This window comes from Mya arenaria, chromosome 10, assembly GCF_026914265.1.
Source record: "Mya arenaria isolate MELC-2E11 chromosome 10, ASM2691426v1".
Taxonomy (NCBI): domain Eukaryota; kingdom Metazoa; phylum Mollusca; class Bivalvia; order Myida; family Myidae; genus Mya; species Mya arenaria.
The window spans coordinates 44,093,626-44,116,078 of record NC_069131.1 but is presented as its reverse complement, the minus strand read 5'-3'; the positions used below and the strand labels follow the sequence as shown (position 1 = coordinate 44,116,078).

Sequence of the window (22,453 nt, the reverse complement as noted above, 5' to 3'; positions counted from 1 at the left end):
AAGACCACATGACATTATGTCTAACCAATAAAGCTGGTGCATTTGCATCAATTGCATTATGTCTAACCAACATGGCTGGTGCATTTGCAAGACCACATGACATTATGTCTGTGCAATAGGATTGAAACTCATCTATGCTTGACACTAGAGACAACAATACAGCTTGGGTCTTGCAAATTCAACATCGCCTTAACATGTCAAATACATACGGCAAGTTATTTTAAATAGCCTCTGAACATTAAAAAAATACCACCACAGTCTTGCAAGCTACACGTTGTCTTGATATGACAAAAACATGTGGCAAGATATTTTAAAATCTGTCCATACAAGGGAAAGTTACAGCCAGGACACTACAAACTATACACTATGTCCTTATATGCAGCATTCCATTGTAAATAAACACTATGTGTGACCTTGACTTTAGTGGTTTGGACATGGGTCTTGCATGCAACACGTCGTCTTGGTATGTCAAACACAGGTGACATGTTATTTCAAAATCTGTCCATACAGGAGAAAGTTATAGCCCTGACACGAGAAGTTGAGCCAGACAATCGGACAGACGGACACTGCGATATTAATATGCCCCCCTCCGGGGCATAAAAACCATTAAGTGCATGACCAAAACCATGATTCAATCATGTTGAAGTGTGCTACATATATCTTTGTTTCATTATGATTGAAGATGTACAAACATGTACATGTACTGTCATTACTCATTAAACCATAAGTGACATCTGACATGAGGATATTTTGAACATTTCTGCCTTACATACCATTCACATTTACTATAATTGAACATTAAACAAACTCAGTCTGATTTTACAAAAACAACCCTGAATAAAGAACACATTGATTTATTAAGAATCTCTTATTTACACTGTAAAGGTTTGTGCAGATAAAAGTCATAAATATATAATATTTAATGTCAGAAATATATAAAAGTGGAGATGGCTGTCACACCACAATGTATAAGTACATCATTTAACAAAATTAACTATTAAACTCAATTTTGCAAGTGTTGCATACATTATGACATAATCTATTATCATGTTTTTTTTATATGCATCAAGTTTGTAGCTTACAGAAAATACTGATCATTTTGAAGATGTAAGGGAAATGCATTTTATAGGAAACAATTCAATTGTCTTAGAATAAAAAGATTTCAACAGTGTAAATTACGGGGGTATATGAAACTGGTCATATTTCTCTCATGTTATATCGGTAATATAACAATGAAACAAAGACAGCACCAAGTTCTAATACAATTATAATACTTTATTGCAATTTTAAAAAAGACAAACGGCGTGTTATACAACCCTTGTCATGTATTTAGTATTTAAATAGTTGTAACATGCTTGTGAGAGAGCTGACAACTGAGCCACTAGACCATTTTCACCCTCAACATATTTATAGTTGTATCAAGCCACCTACATGTGACACGAGACTCACCTTGCCAATGCATTGTTTTAAGATGCTCCAGATACTGAAGTCGTTCCTGTCAAACATTGGGACAGGAAGATCCGTCCTGGAAAAAATTGTATCACATAAAAAGTCTTATGAAGTAACTACACATGTTTATAACACTGAAGTGGTTCTTTTACTGTAGTTTCTTTGAAGACCTTCTATTAGCAGTTGTCAATAAGTAATTATATAATATAATAAGTTGCCATTCCTCATTTCACGTCTTATAATCTTTTTTACTTGATACATGTTTGATTTCCTTCAAAAATATCGCATGGTTTAGACATAAAATAGGGACACCTGACATAATGTGAAAAATATAGTGTATTTTTGTCATCCTATTTATGCTTTAAATTTTGAAAACATTTCCGAGGTAGAAAATAAATAAGTCTGTTGACCTGTGGATTGCATCAATTCTAGCTGCTTGCGTAAAGATACCCACTTTATAACCAAATCTAAGTTATATCATAGAATATCACAGATCAACTGAGTATCATAATACTCACAGATCCAATATAATTTGGTAAGACATTGCTATTGTGTTGTAATAAAAAATTCAAATACTCGTTTAATTTTCTAATCTCTTTAGGTTTCAACCTGTTTCGACCGCCTAAGGATTATTTACATTTCAATCATAAATAAGTGATTATAAAAGATAATTGTTTGTGTGTACCATTTAAAGCAATCATTCATCTTTGAAAAAAACAAAAAAATATAATCTGTTTTAATCGTCTGTTGTTTACATTACGCATCCAAAATGGTGGCTGTCAACATGTTGTATTTGACCTATATGTAAATACAACCTGTTTTTGACCATGACCTTTAACTATACTTCACAACAAAATTTTGTGCACAATATTTTTCATTTATATTTGTATTACTTGTTTTAACTGTTTTAAGTAATTTATTTTAAAAAAAGTAATTTAATGTTTACATATTTGCCATACAGTCACTTTATAGTTACTTATCATCACAAGAGGGGCAAAGGAATGCACCCAGAGTTGCATTCTATAAAAGCAACGAGGACAGTCCACTGGACAGTTTATGCACAGCACCTTTTTCTGCCCATTTTGGGAAAAAGACCCTAGACATTTTGGGAAGTTTTGCGTCGTGAAAATGCCGAAATTGGGAAATTTTACAGTTAAGAAAAAAGCTGTGTGAGAGCCCAATTATAATTTAATATAGTTACCTGTACATAAATTTCATTAATTTTAGAATAAGCAATATACCATATTTCATTAAAGGATTATTGCACAATGAGAAAATTTAGATGCCCTATCTTCTCTAATTAATAAGTCTTTAATATGTGCAAATAATTTTAATATATTTTAAAACATTTTAATTGTCAACAAATGTTATGTCTTGAATTCAGTTTATAAAATATTACAACTTAACTTCAAATATAATTATAAATTAAAACAAGAGCTGTCACAGTATGTGACGAATGCCCCCGAATGTGACATTGACCTATGAACAAGGTCAGTACATGAAAAGTTAAAGATCAAACAAATACATATGGCAAGTTATTTTAAATTGCCTCTGAACATAAAAAATACCACCCATACTTGACAACTTACTTTCTTATGTCCTTATATTCAGCATTCCATTGTGAATAAACACTAAGTGTATCTTTCACCTTAGAGGTAGGGACATGGGTCTTGCACGTGACACGTCGTCTTGGTATGTCGAACACATGTGGCAAGTTATTTCAAATTCTGTCCATACAAGAAAAAGTTACAGCCTGGACATCACAACCAATACTCTGTATCCTTATATGCAGCACTCCATTGTGAATAAACACCTAAGTGTGACCTTGACCTTAGAGGTAGGGACATGGTTCTTGCACGCGACACATCGTCTTGGTATGTCAAACACATTTGGCAAGTTATCTTAAAATCTGTCCAAACAAGGGAAAGTTACAGCCCAGACACGACAACCTATACTCTATGTCCTTATATGCAGCACTCCATTGTGAATAAACACCTAAGTGTGACCTTGACCTTAAAGGAAGGGACACGGTTCTTGCACACGACACGTCGTTTTGGTATGTGGAACACATGTGGCAATTTATTTTAAAATCTGTCCATACAAGGGAAAGTTACAGCCCAGACACGACAACCTATACTCTATGTCCTTATATGCAGCATTCCATTGTGAATAAACACTAAGTGTGACCTTGACCTAAGAGGTAGGGACACGGGTCTTGCACGCGACACGTCCTCTTGGTATGCCGAACACATGTGGCAAGTTATTTTAAAATCTGTCCATACAAAGGCAAGTTACAGCCCGGACACGAGTTATTGAGCCGGACACACGGAAGGACGGGCAGACGGATGGTGCGATTTTAATATGCCCACCTTCGGAGGGCATAAAAAAGGAGTAGGGGCTATTTGACTGAAATGGGGGCATTTTGACCAAATTGGGGGCGTTTCGACCATTTTTTTCCAAAATTTGACCAAAAGTGTGGGGGCTATTTGACCAAAATGGGGGCTATTTGACTTGGGAGCTATTTGAACAGGTTCCTTTTAAAGAAGTATTTTAAATGTGAATCATTCTAAATGAAGGGTTTAATTTGGCATTAATTAAAAGTGACTAACTGGTGTTGTTTCAAGTAAAACTGAAGTTTTTTTCAACACTAGCATTCCAGTTCTTTTTCAAATGATGTTTTCTGACAGGTTAAAAATTGGACCTTATTTTTACTGGATGTGATGCAAAATAGAAGTGTTTTACCTATTTTTAGGGGGTGGTCGAAAATAGGTTGTTCCGGGATTTAACTCACCTGTATTTAAAGGCTTTCTCCATATTTTCTTCTCTAACAGATTCTGCCATTATCTCTGTATCTGATTTCTTTCCTTTTAAAACTCTTACAAATCACATGTTCTGAATATGTCAACCTGTTATATTTTATTTTGTTTTCAAACATCTGTTATTTACAGATATCTATATTTAGCTAAGAATTAGTTTGCACCAGTAGTCACCAAACAATTTTCAACACTGACAGCTTTAAGTCCGAGATCAATCACTTTCATTCGTCCAATTTAGGAAAATTATTTTTGTTGATGCAGTCACAGATCAAAACCTGTCATCACACGGTTTACTTTATATAATTTAAACTAGAAAACTGCGTCAACAAGTAGAGAACTATCAAATAATAAACCGATGTACATTTGCATAACTCTTAAAACTCAAAGTGAATATAGACTCATGATAGTTAGCAATTCCAACACAATAATTCATGAAGTATCCATAGCTGATCACCGACAATTCTGAGTCACTCCAGGATGTTTCCTAATCTACGTCAGCATCTTTCATTGACATTTTCACATGCGGACTTTTCGGATGTTTTCCTTGGAATGTGTTTGAAATAATCTTCTTTCATGAAAATAATGTATGTATGTTTATAGGTTACAGACTACTATTTAATTTCCATATACATTTCAATGTAAAAAGACGAACTTCAGACTGAAAAAAGGGATTTCTAGCGTTCCACGTATACACAACCATACATTTCCTTAAAAAAATCAATTCCAATTGATTAAAGTAATAAAAATGGATGTCATGATTCTCCTAAGATATTTTACTCACTTTGAAAATAGCCATACTGTTCATGCAATCCCTTTGCTTAAAGGCTGGAAGATAGCAAAATTCTAAACCAGCAGAATATACATTAATCGCTGAGCAGTTTATTTATTTTTTCTCTCTGATTGCAGGTGTTGGATTGAATTCAAGGGGTAACAACTATAAATGATTTGCATTACTAAGATTTGAACAAAATATTAACCTAAAGAAGAATTATTGAGTTATGTTCTATTGTGAGTCATCTTATCTGACTGATTTGCATTTTGATAAAAAAATGCCAAACCTGTCAATATGTAAGAGTGCAGCTTTAATGTTACCACCTAAAATTTAACAACACAAAACTGTGTTCTCTATTGCTGAAAAAAGCGAAAAGAAAAGACCAAGGCTAAAACAATATGAACCTAATTTGTGATGATCAAGAGCCTGTCAGAATTTACAATAATACACACCAATACTGATTTGCAATGCTCCCTTTAATGACTCGAAAAATATCGGCGAGGCCCAAGTAATTTCATTTTTAAAATGTGATGAAAAAGTGGAAACAGTTCTTCTAGTCAAAATGATGTTACCTAGAAATACAGAGCTACGTTGAAAAATGGAACCCAGGATAACTTTCAAGGTAATTTACATTTCTATTTATGTCAAATATATTAAGCATGTACAATCTGACATTTTAAAAAAATAATAAAACCTACTTCATAATTTTAAATAAAGAATACATAGCTTGACCAAAATATGATCAGCCTATGCATCAAATGCCCAGAGATCCAAATTTGTAGGTACAGACTATTCTACAAAACTATTCATTGACTGACCGATCCATACCTTGGACATGGGGGGGGGGGGGGGTAAACAAAGAATATTTCAAGTCTGGCCATGATTATTATAAATAATCAGACAGTGTGCATTTTTAATATATGTAACCATTTTAAAGAGTTTTGAATTTAATATTGAGTTTGAATGTCCTTTCGTAGTGCATTTTCAATCTTTTCTATGTCTTAGTAGCTATTTCCCAAAACTAGGTGCTAAAAAGCATGCCTTAATTATGTATCTGTCTTATATAATGACAGCATCATGTTATAAAACATGAGAGTTGTTTCTTTTGTGAAGGCACATGTGTATTTCATAATGCCATCCTTCAATTTCGTGTTATCTACTCTTAAGGTGATTCTTTCAGCAAATTATGTTCATTGAGTGATAAAATTCCCAAATGCGTATTAGTGTAGATTATACACATTTCATTAACCTTGATTGTAACGAGAACTGATAGTTTATAAAATCATGCTTGAATATGTTTCCTGGGTAGAAACCACTACTGGTGTCCATTGACAGGCTGCTAACAAGTACCCTAAGTGGGGCTGGAACACAAACCCCTTGGCTTAGAGGCGGACACCTTTATCACTAGACCACTAGTGGGGCTGGAACCCAAACCCCTTGGCTTAGAGGCGGACAACTTGCTCACAAGATCACCCTCATTGTTTGTGTGCGTATTTTTGCTGCACTGTTTAATTTTCTAGAACTATTAGTACAAGAGCCGTCGTAAGACAGCGCACTCGACTACACCGCTTTGACTTAGAATACAATAACGATGTAATAATACCAAGTTTGGTCTCTTTATGTCAAACCTAACTAAAATTATTCGATACATAAGGTGACTGTGATGCTGCCCTCCCACCAGCCCGCCCAAACAATGATGCAAGTCATTCAAATAACTTGATTTCCCATTATGAAAATGTGGTTAAGAATATACAAATATGCCTTTCAAAGGAAATTAAAAAAAATAAAAAATTCAAGGGCCATAATTTGTATTTAGGCTTAAAACAGAGTTATGTTTTTTGTTGTAAGATTGTTGTGAATAATTTTGAATTTTATTATGTGCATTTAATGAACGGTATAGAATTTTTTTTATTAAAATCCCAACTTGCCCTTAACTTTTACTTGCCTAAAACTTTAACCTAAGTCAATCAGGGGCAATAATTGTATTAAGGATATGGAGTTATGACACCTCATTGGGTGATGGTCCTGAACAATTGTGTGAAGTATTAAGTCAATTGAATGAAGGGTATAGAAGTTATTAAACAATATCCCAACCTGCCCTAAAACTTTTACCTAAGTTCCATAGTCAATCAGGGGCCATAATTTGTATAAAAGATAATATGGAGTTATCTAACCTCATTATGTGATGGCTCTGAACATCTGTGTGAAGTATAAAGGCAATTGAATAAATGGTATTGGAGTTTTAAGTGAAAATCCCAACTTGCCCTAAAACTTTAACCTGCCCTAAAACTTTAACCTATCAGTTCAGTAGTCAAATCAGGAGCCATAACTTGTATTTAGGATAATATGGAGTTATGTAACCTCATTGTGTGATGGTCCTGAACAACTGTGTGAAGTATTAAGTCAATTGAACAAAGGATATAGAAGTTATTACTAAATATTCCAACTTGCCCTAAAACTTTAACCTAAGTTCCATAGTCAATCAGGGGCCATAATCTGTGTGAAGAATAATATGGAGTTATCTAACCTCATCATGTGATGGCCATGAACAACTGCATGAAGTATTAAGTAAATTGAATGTAGGGTATTGGACTTATAAGTGAAAATCCCAACTTGCCCTAAAACTTTAACCGGACGCCGACGCTAGGGCGAGTTGTATAGCCCACCTATTCTTCGAATAGTCGAGCTAAAAATATGACTTGTTCTTACATATTAAATAACTATTTCAATATAAGCTACATGTATATGACTAAGGCAAAATCAAACACAAGAACCTTTTTCATGCTTGAAGGGAGTATCTATTTTGAAAGGGAAAATTATAACTCTCAAAATTCTCTTTTCCGAAAAATATAAATGATTAAATTCAATGAAATGCTTTAATTGTACCTTCCACCAAGCTGCAATTGGTAGTTAACTGGCTTATTCTCACTGTCGGCTGTGTTGAGGTCAAATTGGCAAGACTGGTAGGACATGTCTGACACCATGGATCGCCTGTCCATGGGTAATGACAATGGGAGGTGAATATCTGAAGCAGAATTGTATAACAATGTACTGTTTTTGTCAGGATAGTGATGTTTTTACTTTTTAATATAAACTTATAACATATACAAAATAAGGTGTCCTAAATGATTTCATCCTTCATGCAATAAACCTAAAATCACATCGCTATTGTGTTTATGACCCATACTACCACATATTGGCACCACAACTGTGTTTTTGACTAATACTGGCACTTATATGGATCACTACCAATACTGGCACCTATATGAACCACAACCAATACTGGCACTTACATGGATCACTACCAACACTGGCACTTATGTGGATCACTACCAATACTGGCACCTTCATGAACCACTACCAATACTGACACCTATATGAACCACTAACAATACTGGCACCTATATGATCCACTACCAATACAGGCACCTATATTAACCACTACCAATACTGGCACCTATATGAACCACTACCAATACAGGCACCTATATTAACCACTACCAATACTGGCACCTATATGAACCACTATCAATACAGGCACCTATATTAACCACTACCAATACTGGCACCTATATGGATCACTACCAATACTGGCACCTATATGGACCACTACCAATATTGGCACCTATATGATCCACTACCAATACAGGCACCTATATGAACCACTACCAAATACTGGCACCTATATGGATCACTACCGATACTGGCACCTGTATGAACCACTACCAATACTGACACCTATATGAACCACTACCAATACTGGCACCTATATGGATCGCAACCAATACTGGCACCTATATGGACCACTACCAATACTGACACCTATATGAACCACTACCAATACTGACACCTATATGGATCACAACCAATACTGGCACCTATATGGACCACTACCAATACTGGCACCTATATGAACCTCTACCAATACTGGCACCTATATGAACCACTACCAATACTGGCACCTATATGGACCACTACCGATACTGGCACCTGTATGAACCACTACCGATACTGGCACCTATATGGACCACTACCGATACTGGCACCTATATGGACCACTACCGATACTGGCACCTATATGGACCACTACCGATACTGGCACCTATATGAACCTCTACCAATACAGGCACCTACATGGACTACTACCGATACTGGCACCTGTATGAACCACTACCAATACTGGCACCTTTATGGACCACTACCAATACTGGCACCTATATGAACCACTACCAATACTGGCACCTATATGGACCACTACAAATACTGGCACCTATATGGACCACTACGGATACTGGCACCTGTATGAACCACTACTGATACTGGCACCTATATGGACCACTACCGATACTGGCACCTATATGAACCTCTACCAATACAGGCACCTATATGGATCACTACCGATACTGGCACCTGTATGAACCATTACCAATACTGGCACCTATATGAACCACTACCAATACTGGCACCTATATGAACCACTACCAATACTGGCACCTATATGGACCACTACCAATACAGGCACCTATATGGATCACTACCGATACTGGCACCTGTATGAACCACTACCAATACTGGCACCTATATGAACCACTACCAATACAGGCACTTATATGATCCACTACCAATACTGGCACCTATATGGATCACTACCAATACAGGCACTTATATGGATCACTACCAATACTGGCACCTATATGAACCACTACCAATACTGGCACCTATATGGACCACTATCAATACTGACACCTATATGCACCACTACCAATACTGGCACCTATATGGATCACTACCAATACTGGCACCTATATGGATCACTACCAATACTGGCACCTATATGGATCACTACCAATACTGGCACCTATATGGATCACTACCAATACAGGCACCTATATGAACCACTACCAGTACTGGCACCTATATGGGTCACTACCAATACTGGCACTTATATGGATCACTACCAATACTGGCACTTATATGGATCACTACCAATACTGGCACCTTTATGGATCACTACCAATACTGGCACCTATATGGATCACTACCAATACAGGCACCTATTTGAACCACTACCAATACTAGCACCTATATGGATCACTACCAATACTGGCACCTATATGGATCACTACCAATACTGGCACTTATATGGATCACTACCAATACTGGCACCTATATGGATCACTACCAATACTGGCACCTATATGGATCACTACCAATACTGGCACCTATATGGATCACTACCAATACTGGCACTTATATGGATCACTACCAATACTGGCACCTATATGGATCACTACCAATACTGGCACCTATATGGATCACTACCAATACTGGCACCTATATGAACCACAAACAATACTGGCACTTATATGGATCACTACCAATACAGGCACTTATATGATCCACTACCAATACTGGCACCTATATGGATCACTACCAATACTGGCACTTATATGGATCACTACCAATACAGGCACTTATATGATCCACTACCAATACTGGCACCTATATGAATCACTACCAATACTGGCACCTATATGAATCACTACCAATACTGGCACTTATATGAATCACTACCAATACTGGCACTTATATGGATCACTACCAATACTGGCACTTATATGAACCACTACCAATACTGGCACCTATATCGATCACTACCAATACTGGCACCTATATGGATCACTACCAATACTGGCACCTATATGAACCACAAACAATACTGGCACTTATATGGATGACTACCAATACTGGCACCTATATCGATCACTACCAATACTGGCACTTATATGGATCACTACCAATACTGGCACTTATATGGATCACTACCAATACTGGCACCTATATGAACCACTACCAAAACAGGCACTTATATGGATCACTACCAATACTGGCACTTATATCGATCACTACCAATACTGGCACTTATATGGATCACTACCAATACTGGCACCTATATCGATCACTACCAATACTGGCACTTATATGGATCACTACCAAAACAGGCACTTATATGCATCACTACCAATACTGGCACCTATATCGATCACTACCAATACTGGCACTTATATGGATCACTACCAATACTGGCACCTATATCGATCACTACCAATACTGGCACTTATATGGATCACTACCAATACTGGCACTTATATGAACCACTACCAATACTGGCACCTATATCGATCACTACCAATACTGGCACTTATATGGATCACTACCAATACTGGCACCTATATGAACCACAAACAATACTGGCACCTATATGGATCACTACCAAAACAGGCACTTATATGGATCACTACCAATACTGGCACTTATATCGATCACTACCAATACTGGCACTTATATGGATCACTACCAATACTGGCACCTATATCGATCACTACCAATACTGGCACTTATATGGATCACTACCAAAACAGGCACTTATATGGATCACTACCAATACTGGCACCTATATCGATCACTACCAATACTGGCACTTATATGGATCACTACCAATACTGGCACCTATATCGATCACTACCAATACTGGCACTTATATGGATCACTACCAATACTGGCACTTATATGAACCACTACCAATACTGGCACCTATATCGATCACTACCAATACTGGCACTTATATGGATCACTACCAATACTGGCACCTATATGAACCACAAACAATACTGGCACCTATATGGATCACTACCAAAACAGGCACTTATATGGATCACTACCAATACTGGCACCTATATCGATCACTACCAATACTGGCACTTTTATGGATCACTACCAATACTGGCACCTATATCGATCACTGCCAATACTGGCACTTATATGGATCACTACCAAAACAGGCACTTATATGGATCACTACCAATACTGGCACCTATAACGATCACTACCAATACTGGCACTTATATGGATCACTAACAATACTGGCACCTATATCGATCACTACCAATACTGGCACTTATATGGATCACTACCAATACTGGCACCTATATGAACCACTACCAATACTGGCACCTATATCGATCACTACCAATACTGGCACTTATATGGATCACTACCAATACTGGCACCTATATGAACCACAAACAATACTGGCACCTATATGGATCACTACCAATACTGGCACCTATATGAACCACAAACAATACTGGCACTTATATGGATCACTACCAATACAGGCACTTATATGATCCACTACCAATACTGGCACCTATATGGATCACTACCAATACTGGCACTTATATGGATCACTACCAATACTGGCACCTATATGAACCACAAACAATATTGGCACCTATATGGATCACTACCAAAACAGGCACTTATATGGATCACTACCAATACTGGCACTTATATGGATCACTACCAATACTGGCACCTATATCGATCACTACCAATACTGGCACTTATATGGATCACTACCAATACTGGCACCTATATCGATCACTACCAATACTGGCACTTATATGGATCACTACCAAAACAGGCACTTATATGGATCACTACCAATACTGGCACCTATATCGATCACTACCAATACTGGCACTTATATGGATCACTAACAATACTGGCACCTATATCGATCACTACCAATACTGGCACTTATATGGATCACTACCAATACTGGCACTTATATGAACCACTACCAATACTGGCACCTATATCGATCACTACCAATACTGGCACTTATATGGATCACTACCAATACTGGCACCTATATGAACCACAAACAATACTGGCACCTATATGGATCACTACCAATACTGGCACCTATATGAACCACAAACAATACTGGCACTTATATGGATCACTACCAATACAGGCACTTATATGATCCACTACCAATACTGGCACCTATATGGATCACTACCAATACTGGCACTTATATTGATCACTACCAATACTGGCACCTATATGAACCACAAACAATACTGGCACCTATATGGATCACTACCAATACTGGCACCTATATGAACCACAAACAATACTGGCACTTATATGGATCACTACCAATACAGGCACTTATATGATCCACTACCAATACTGGCACCTATATGGATCACTACCAATACTGGCACTTATATGGATCACTACCAATACTGGCACCTATATGGATCACTACCAATACTGGCACCTATATGGATCACTACCAATACTGGCACCTATATGAACCACAAACAATACTGGCACTTATATGGATCACTACCAATACAGGCACTTATATGATCCACTACCAATACTGGCACCTATATGGATCACTACCAATACTGGCACTTATATGGATCACTACCAATACAGGCACCTATATGATCCACTACCAATACAGGCACCTATATTAACCACTACCAATACTGGCACCTATATGAACCACTACCAATACAGGCACCTATATTAACCACTACCAATACAGGCACCTATATTAACCACTACCAATACTGGCACCTATATGGACCACTACCAATATTGGCACGTATATGATCCACTACCAATACAGGCACCTATATGAACCACTACCAAATACTGGCACCTATATGGATCACTACCAATACAGGCACCTGTATGGATCACTACCAATACTGGCACTTATATGAACCACTACCAATACTGGCACCTATATGGACCACTATCAATACTGACACCTATATGGACCACTACCAATACTGGCACCTATATGGATCACTACCAATACTGGCACCTATATGGATCACTACCAATACTGGCACCTATATGGATCACTACCAATACAGGCACCTATATGAACCACTACCAATACTGGCACCTATATGGATCACTACCAATACTGGCACTTATATGGATCACTACCAATACTGGCACCTATATGGATCACTACCAATACTGGCACCTATATGGATCACTACCAATACAGGCACCTATATGAACCACTACCAATACTAGCACCTATATGGATCACTACCAATACTGGCACCTATATGGATCACTACCAATACAGGCACCTATATGAACCACTACCAATACTGGCACTTATATGAATCACTACCAATACTGGCACCTATATGGATCATTACCAATACTGGCACTTATATGGATCACTACCAACACTGGCACTTATGTGGATCACTACCAATACTGGCACCTTCATGAACCACTACCAATACTAGCACCTATATGGATCACTACCAATACTGGCACCTATATGGATCACTACCAATACTGGCACCTATATGGATCACTACCAATACAGGCACCTATATGAATCACTACCAATACTGGCACCTATATGAACCACTATCATAACTGTGACGTCTAGGAACCACTATCGTGACTCTTGACCATACTGCCACATATAGGCACCAATATCATTACTGCGATCTATAGGTACCACTATCATTACTGCGATCTATATGGATCACTATCATTACTGCGATCTATAGGTACCACTATCAATTCTGTGGACCATACTGCCACATATAGGCACCAGTATTATAACTGTGATCTATTGGCACCACTATTAAAACTGCGATCTATAGGCACCACTATCATTACTGCGATCTATAGGCACCACAGTTGTGTTCCTGAATTATACTGCCACCTAAAGGCACCAGTATCATTACTGCGATCTATAGGCACCACTTTTATTACTGTGATCTATAGGCACCACTATCATTACTGCTATCTATAGGCACCACAGTTGTGTTCCTGAATTATACTGCCACCTAAAGGCACCAGTATCATTACTGCGATCTATAGGCACCACTTTTATTACTGTGATCTATAGGCACCATAGTTGTGTTCCTGAATTATACTGCCACCTAAAGGCACCAGTATCATTACTGTGATCTATAGGCACCACTTTTATTACTGTGATCTATAGGCACCACAGTTGTGTTCCTGAATTATACTGCCACCTAAAGGCACCAGTATCATTACTGTGATCTATAGGCACCACTTTTATTACTGTGATCTATAGGCACCACTATCATTACTGCTATCTATAGGCACCACAGTTGTGTTCCTGAATTATACTGCCACATATAGGCACCAATATCATAACTGCGATCTATAAGCACCACTTTTATTACTGTGATCTATAGGCACCACTATCATTACTGCTATCTATAGGCACCACAGTTGTGTTCCTGAACCATACTGCCACCTAAAGGCACCAGTATCATTACTGCGATCTATAGGCACCACTTTTATTACTGTGATCTATAGGCAGCACTATCATTACTGCTATCTATAGGCACCACAGTTGTGTTCCTGAACCATACTGCCACCTAAAGGCACCACTATCATTACTGCGATCTATAGGCACCACTATTATAACTGTGATCTATAGGCACCACTATCATTACTGCTATCTATAGGCACCACAGTTGTATTTCCTGAACCATACTGCCACCTAAAGGCACCAGTATCATTACTGCGATCTATAGGCACCACTTTTATTACTGTGATCTATAGGCAGCACTATCATTACTGCTATCTATAGGCACCACAGTTGTGTTCCTGAACCATACTGCCACCTAAAGGCACCACTATCATTACTGCGATCTATAGGCACCACTATTATAACTGTGATCTATAGGCACCACTATCATTACTGCGATCTATAGGCACCACAGTTGTATTTCCTGAACCATACTGCCACAAATACGGCCACATTTCGGTACCACTAAGTGTAGAAAGCATGTGAATTATGGGAATTACATGTACATAAATTCCTTTAATCAACCTTAAACTAATCTTTCAATTCATATTTTGTTGTTATAAAAAAAAATATTATTCATAATGCAGATCTAATATTGATTAAAAGTTTAGATGACAAAATATTTTTTATTTATAATTACAAAAACAAATACAAAAATATCTTTCCGCTTGTATCTTATCCCAAAAAGATTTCATTTTTTTTCATAACAACACTCTTTCATTTTGTCTCAGTCCCTTTATCACTCAAAAAATATTTTAGCAAAGTAATAGACGTTTCTACAAATAGGTCTAACAGCATCAAACAAAAGCTTTAAAGCGACTATTTTCAAAAACTATTGAGCTTATTATAGACAAAGGTAGACACTATTGCACGTATCAGCCCCAAACATTTACAACACCAGTGCTTAGACAATATGGTGGCTCTTATGTAAGCTAAAAATAAGTAGGTACCAATATTGTCATCGTCATCACAGTCGAAGAACTCTTCATCATCTAATGAAAATGACCTAGCCCGCACGCTGTGAGAATATGAACGCTCCAGTTCATGATGTTCAATTGCCAGGGCATGTAATGATTCTTCCAGTATTCTGTTCTTTTCTTTTAACTCATGCTGTTCTTTTTCTCGGTACTGAAAAATAAAATAAAACATGCATGACAGAGGTAACATAGGTGTTAGATTTGAAAGAACCTACCAGAACATGACTGGTATGCTTTCTAGATATAAAATACCGAGCAGCATCTTATTAACCAAGATGATGTATAATTGCTTTTCTGAATCAATAGTTCTGAATTGTAATAATATCTATTTCATAAGTAGATAATCATAACAGTTTAATTGGTCAGTGCAGACCCAGACTATAAACTTTGCAAGTAAACCCTTCAATTCAGATTGTGACATCAACTTTTTTCATCCAAAATTCTAGATCATACAATATTTTGTCAAATACATTGGCACCTTCAAATTACTTGATTATCTACATTTGTCCCTTTTTTGCTATTTTTTATTGAATGTATTAACTACAAGTAATCATTATTCTTAATGATTTAACATTGAAATATTGTTTAATCTGACATGTGACAATTAAAATGCTGATCTTCAAAAAGAAGTACCGGTAAATCAAAATAAAATTGGGGGCAAAAAAAATCTGAAAAGCCTAAATAAATAGGTAAATGGGTAATTTAAACCTGTTCTTCTTGCATATAGATGATAAGGCACTTTGACAATGTGTTGTACATGTCACGGGAATACGTTATTGTCTTCTCTAATTCTGCTGTCAACTTGTCGACATTGTCTGAAATTCAGAAGCTGTAAGTTTCACCAAAGTCAAAAACATAACCAATTTACAAACAAAAATCCCCAGCATTGTAATTAAGTTAAAACTTATTTATTTCACAATGAAAATGAAACAAGTAGTCTTAACAGCATTATACTATGCATGTTTCATTGTATGATGTTCACAAAAAAAGAGTTGAGTATCCAGTAAAAAGCGACCTGGTAAAAAGCAATTGAACTCATGTGCCCAGGGCCGGTGTTCATAAAACATCTTAAGGCATTGCCTTACATGATCCATTTTTGTAATGTACATATTCCACTGGTGATATTATAATTTCTGAAAGACTTTATTTTTATTGACTTTATTTCAATAAGACTGGATGAAAACCCTGCACTGTGCAAACCTGTAATGCATAATTTAAAGCTAGCAGTTTGAAACCCCTGCACTGAGCAAACCTGTAATGCATAATTTAAAGCTAGCAGTTTGAAACCCCTGCAAGGTGCAAACCTATAATGCATAATTTAAAGCTAGCAGTTTGAAACCCCTGCACTGTGCTAACCTATAATGCATAATTTAAAGCTAGCAGTTTGAAACCCCTGCACTGTGCTAACCTATAATGCATAATTTAAAGCTAGCAGTTTGAAACCCCTGCACTGTGCTAACCTGTAATACATTCAAAATAGCTAGCATTTTGAAAACCCTGCACTGTGCTAACCTGTAATACATTCAAAATAGCTAGCATTTTGAAAACCCTGCACTGTGCTAACCTGCAATGCATTCATAAAAGCTAGCAGTTTGAAACCCTTCACTGTGCTAACCTGTTATTCATTCATAAAAGCTAGCATTTTGAAACCCCTGCACTGTGCTAACCTGTAATGCATTCATAAAAGCTAGCATTTTGAAACCCCTGCACTGTGTTTACCTGTAATGCATACCTTTAAGCTAGCATTTTGAAAACACTGCAATGTGTTAACCTGTAATGCATTCATAATAGCTAGCATTTTGAAACCCCTGCACTGTGTTAACCTGTAATGCATTCAAAATAGCTAGCATTTTGAAAACCCTGCACTTTGCTAACCTGTTATGCATTCATTAAAGCTAGCATTTTGAAACCCCTGCACTGTGCTAACCTGTAATGCATTCATTAAAGCTAGCATTTTGAAACCCCTGCACTGTGCTAACCTGTAATGCATTCATTAAAGCTAGCATTTTGAAACCCCTGCACTGTGCTAACCTGTAATGCATTCATTAAAGCTAGCATTTTGAAACCCCTGCACTGTGCTAACCTGTAATGCCTTCATAATAGCTAGCATTTTGAAAACCCTGCACTGTGCTAACCTGTTATGCATTCATTAAACCTAGCATTTTGAAACCCCTGCACTGTGCTAACCTGTAATGCATTCATTAAAGCTAGCATTTTGAAACCCCTGCACTGTGCTAACCTGTAATGCATTCAAAATAGCTAATATTTTGAAAACCCTGCACTGTGCTACCCTATAATGCATTCATTAAAGCTAGCATTTTGAAAACCCTGCACTGTGCTAACCTGTAATGCCTTCATAATAGCTAGCATTTTGAAAACCCTGCACTGTGCTAACCTGTAATGCATTCAAAATAGCTAGCATTTTGAAAACCCTGCACTTTGCTAACCTGTTATGCATTCAAAATAGCTAGCATTTTGAAACCCTGCACTGTGCTAACCTGTTATGCATTCAAAATAGCTAGCAATTTGAAAACCCTGCAATGTGCTAACCTGTAATGCATTCAAAATAGCTAGCATTTTGAAAACCCTGCACTGTGCTAACCTGTAATGCATTCAAAATAGCTAGCATTTTGAAACCCTGCAATGTGCTAACCTGTAATGCATTCATTAAAACTAGCATTTTGAAAACCCTGCAATGTGTTAACCTGTAATGCCTTCATAATAGCTAGCATTTTGAAACCCCTGTACTGTGTTAACCTGTAATGCATTCAAAATAGCTAGCATTTTGAAAACCCTGCACTTTGCTAACCTGTTATGCATTCATTAAAGCTAGCATTTAGGAAACTAATAAACCATGAGCTTACCTGGGTGCATTTAATAAAGCTAGCATTTGGTAAAATGTGTGCTAACATGGATGAATTAATGTTAGCTAGCATTTGGGGAAACATGTGCTAACACAGATGCATTTATTAAAGCTAGCATTTGAGAAAACATGTGCAAACACAGATGCATTCATTAAAGCTAGCATTTGAGAAAACATGTGCAAACACAGATGCATTCATTAAAGCTAGCATTTGAGAAAACATGTGCTAACCTGGGTGCATTTATTCAAGCTAGCATTTGGGAGGTCATGTGCTAACATGGTAGCATTCATTATAGCTAGCATCTGGGAAAACGTGCACTTTGCTAAAATGTCTTTCATGCAGGAAATGATTGGGATTGATAATACATATAAGTCATTGAATAACCGGTTTGTTAGAACATCTTCAATGCTCATAAATGCTTATAAAGAACCTGAAATGATGGCTTATACCGCATTAACATCTAGAAAAAGAGTGTTAATAAAACATTTAAAAGGCGCATATCCAATCAAAATCAAAATAAAGAGTGTTTTTCATACTATTCTGTGTGAGGTTGTTGGCTGAGGTTACAAAATTGGACAGCTGGCCGACATGGTGCTCTAAAACATCTTTGTGAGCCAGGGCTACCTGTAAATTGGACATAAATAATCATTTTCTACTTTTTTGTACTTTGTCAAACTTCCTTATAGAATGGACCAAACTTGGATAAAGTTTTTCAGAAAATTCTGCCAGCACTCTTCCGCCATACACATAACTGCTCTTACAGTTCTTGAATAATACGATACAATATTTATACCAAAACAAGAGCTGTCACAGTATGTGATGAATGCCCCCGAATGTGATATTGACCTATGTCAGTACATTAAAAAGGGAAGAAAATTGCAATGGAATGTCCAATTATGTCTAACCAATATGGCTTGTGCATTTGCAAGACCACAGTCATGGATCTATGTCTAACCAACATGGCTGGTGCATTTACAAGACCCCATTGCATTATGTTTAACCAACATGGCTGGTGCATTTACAAGACCCCATTGCATTATGTCTAACCAACATGGCTGGTGCATTTACAAGACCCCGTTGCATTATGTCTAACCAACATGGCTGGTGCATTTACAAGACCCCATTGCGTTATGTCTAACCAACATGGCTGGTGCATTTGCAAGACCCCATTGCATTATGTCTAACCAACATGGCTGGTGCATTTACAAGACCCCATTGCATTATGTCTAACCAACATGGCTGGTGCATTTACAAGACCCCATTGCATTATGTCTAACCAATATGGCTGGTGCATTTGCAAGACCCCATGGCATTATGTCTAACCAACATGGCTGGTGCATTTGCAAGACCCCATGGCATTATGTCTAGCCAACATGGGCGGCACATTTGCATGACTACATGACATTATGTCTCACCAACATGGCTGGTGCATTTGCAAGACCCCATTGCATTATGTCTAACCAACATGGGCGGCACATTTGCAAGACCACTATTTTGGCATTATGTCTAACCAATAAAGCTGGTGCATTTGCGAGACCACATTGCATTATGTCTGTGCCATAGGATTGAAACTCCTCTTCCCATGCTTGACAACAATACAGCGTGGGTCTTGCAAATGCAACATTGCCGAAACGTGTCAAATACATACGGCAGGTTATTTTAAAATGCCTCTGAACATAAAAAATACCACCTATATTTGAGCACCTACACTCTTATGTCCTTATATTGTAAACAAACACTTAGTGCAACCTTGACCTTAGAGGTAGGGACATGATTCTTGCATGCGACATGTCGTCTTGAAATGTCAAAAACATGTGGGAAGTTATTTCAAAATCTGTCCATACAAGAGAAAGTTACAGACCAGACACGAACATCTATACTCTATGTCCTTATATACAGCATTCAATTGTGAATAAACACTAAGTTTGACCTTGAATTTAGGGTTTTGGACACGGGTCTAGCATGCGATACGTCGTTTTGGTATGTCATACACATGTGGCAAGTTATTTTAAAATCGGTCCATACATGAGAAAGTCATGGCCCAGACACTAGCACCTATATTTTATCTCCTTATATGCAGAATTCCACAGTTTTCAAACACTAAGTGTAACCTTAAACTTTAAGGTAGGAACACTGGTCTTGTACAAGACACATGGTCTTCATATGCTGAACACTTGTGGCAAGTTATTTTAAAATCTGTCCATACAAGAGAAAGTTACAGCCCTGATGCGAGAAATTGAGCTGGACACACAAATGTACAAAAGGATGGATGAAAGGATGGTCTGATTTTAATATGCCTACCTTCAATCGCATAAAAATATACTGTACAAATGGATAAGAAATTAACAAGAGCATAGTAAAGTGACACAATTTTACATTTCATATGTTATATTTCAAGTTATATTTGCCAAATTTATACACTATGAAAGGGTAAAAAAGGGTATTTATAAAATGAATATTTTTTATGAATAGGCCCGAATCCTTATGCTGGTGTCTGCCATAAATCAAGCCCGAATCCTTATGCTGGTGTCTGCCATAAATCAAGCCCGATTCCTTATGCTTGTACTTCCCATAAACAAAATTCAACAAGCACGGCTATATAAAATTGAAAATTGAACCAAGCCAAGGAAGTATTTTACCAGCGCAGGGCTTACAAGCTTGTGCTAATTTTAACCACTACCTATTACAATGGTTGGAGATTCGAGTCTGGTCAGGGTTACACTTGTTGCAAGTGATGTTCCAACAATACAAATACCTTGAGTGCCTCCTGCATGGTGATACAAGGCTCAATCTCAGTGGTTTCCACATGTTTCTGTCTACCCTGGTCAATGTAGTGGGTGTTGTATGCTATGTGCTCTTTTAATGCATTGATCCACACCTGAAGTTATTGATAACATGCATGCAAAAGAGAATCCAAAAAGTCCCAGACTACTTTTATCAATAAAATAGCAACTCCCTTAAAATATGAGCATGCAGCTTTTCAATAGTAATTTTTAAATCATTTTATTATGTATTATTTCATCTCAAAGCCCTATTGCTTCAATAATCAATGCTAAGGATATTATAATACTGGTTATAATGAGGATGTACATATACTGAAACTGCTTTCAATATTTAAATGACATCATATTTGACCAATCTTTATAATCAAATTTTATGCATACAGCAAAGAATGTCTATACCAATCAAATTATTTATCAAATTTCTCATATGACACAATAATTCAAACATAGACTTGTTATTGAGGCAAACTACATGACCAACATGTTATTGCCAATAGTTAAAGTTTGACATCTGTGTGTTAATTCCACTATTCTTCAGATCAAACCTAAAATTAAACAGCTATAAACATTTTTGTTTCAGTACATCTGAGAAAATGAAAT

At 37.1% G+C, this 22,453-nt stretch overlaps 1 protein-coding gene across 6 annotated transcripts in view; it reads right to left on the bottom strand.

Moving 5' to 3' along the window:
- LOC128204101 (oxysterol-binding protein-related protein 1-like) overlaps positions 1-22,453 on the bottom strand; it is a 118,106-nt gene that overhangs the window by 84,498 nt on the left and 11,155 nt on the right. For all 6 annotated transcript variants that reach the window (XM_052905444.1, XM_052905448.1, XM_052905443.1 and 3 more), the window contains exons 12-17: positions 21,826-21,948; positions 19,607-19,694; positions 16,915-17,021; positions 16,180-16,357; positions 7,924-8,062; positions 1,450-1,525 (exon numbers count right to left, since the gene is read on the bottom strand). In XM_052905444.1, the coding sequence (XP_052761404.1) occupies positions 1,450-1,525; positions 7,924-8,062; positions 16,180-16,357; positions 16,915-17,021; positions 19,607-19,694; positions 21,826-21,948 (711 nt within the window). The remainder of the gene's footprint in view (positions 1-1,449; positions 1,526-7,923; positions 8,063-16,179; positions 16,358-16,914; positions 17,022-19,606; positions 19,695-21,825; positions 21,949-22,453) is intronic.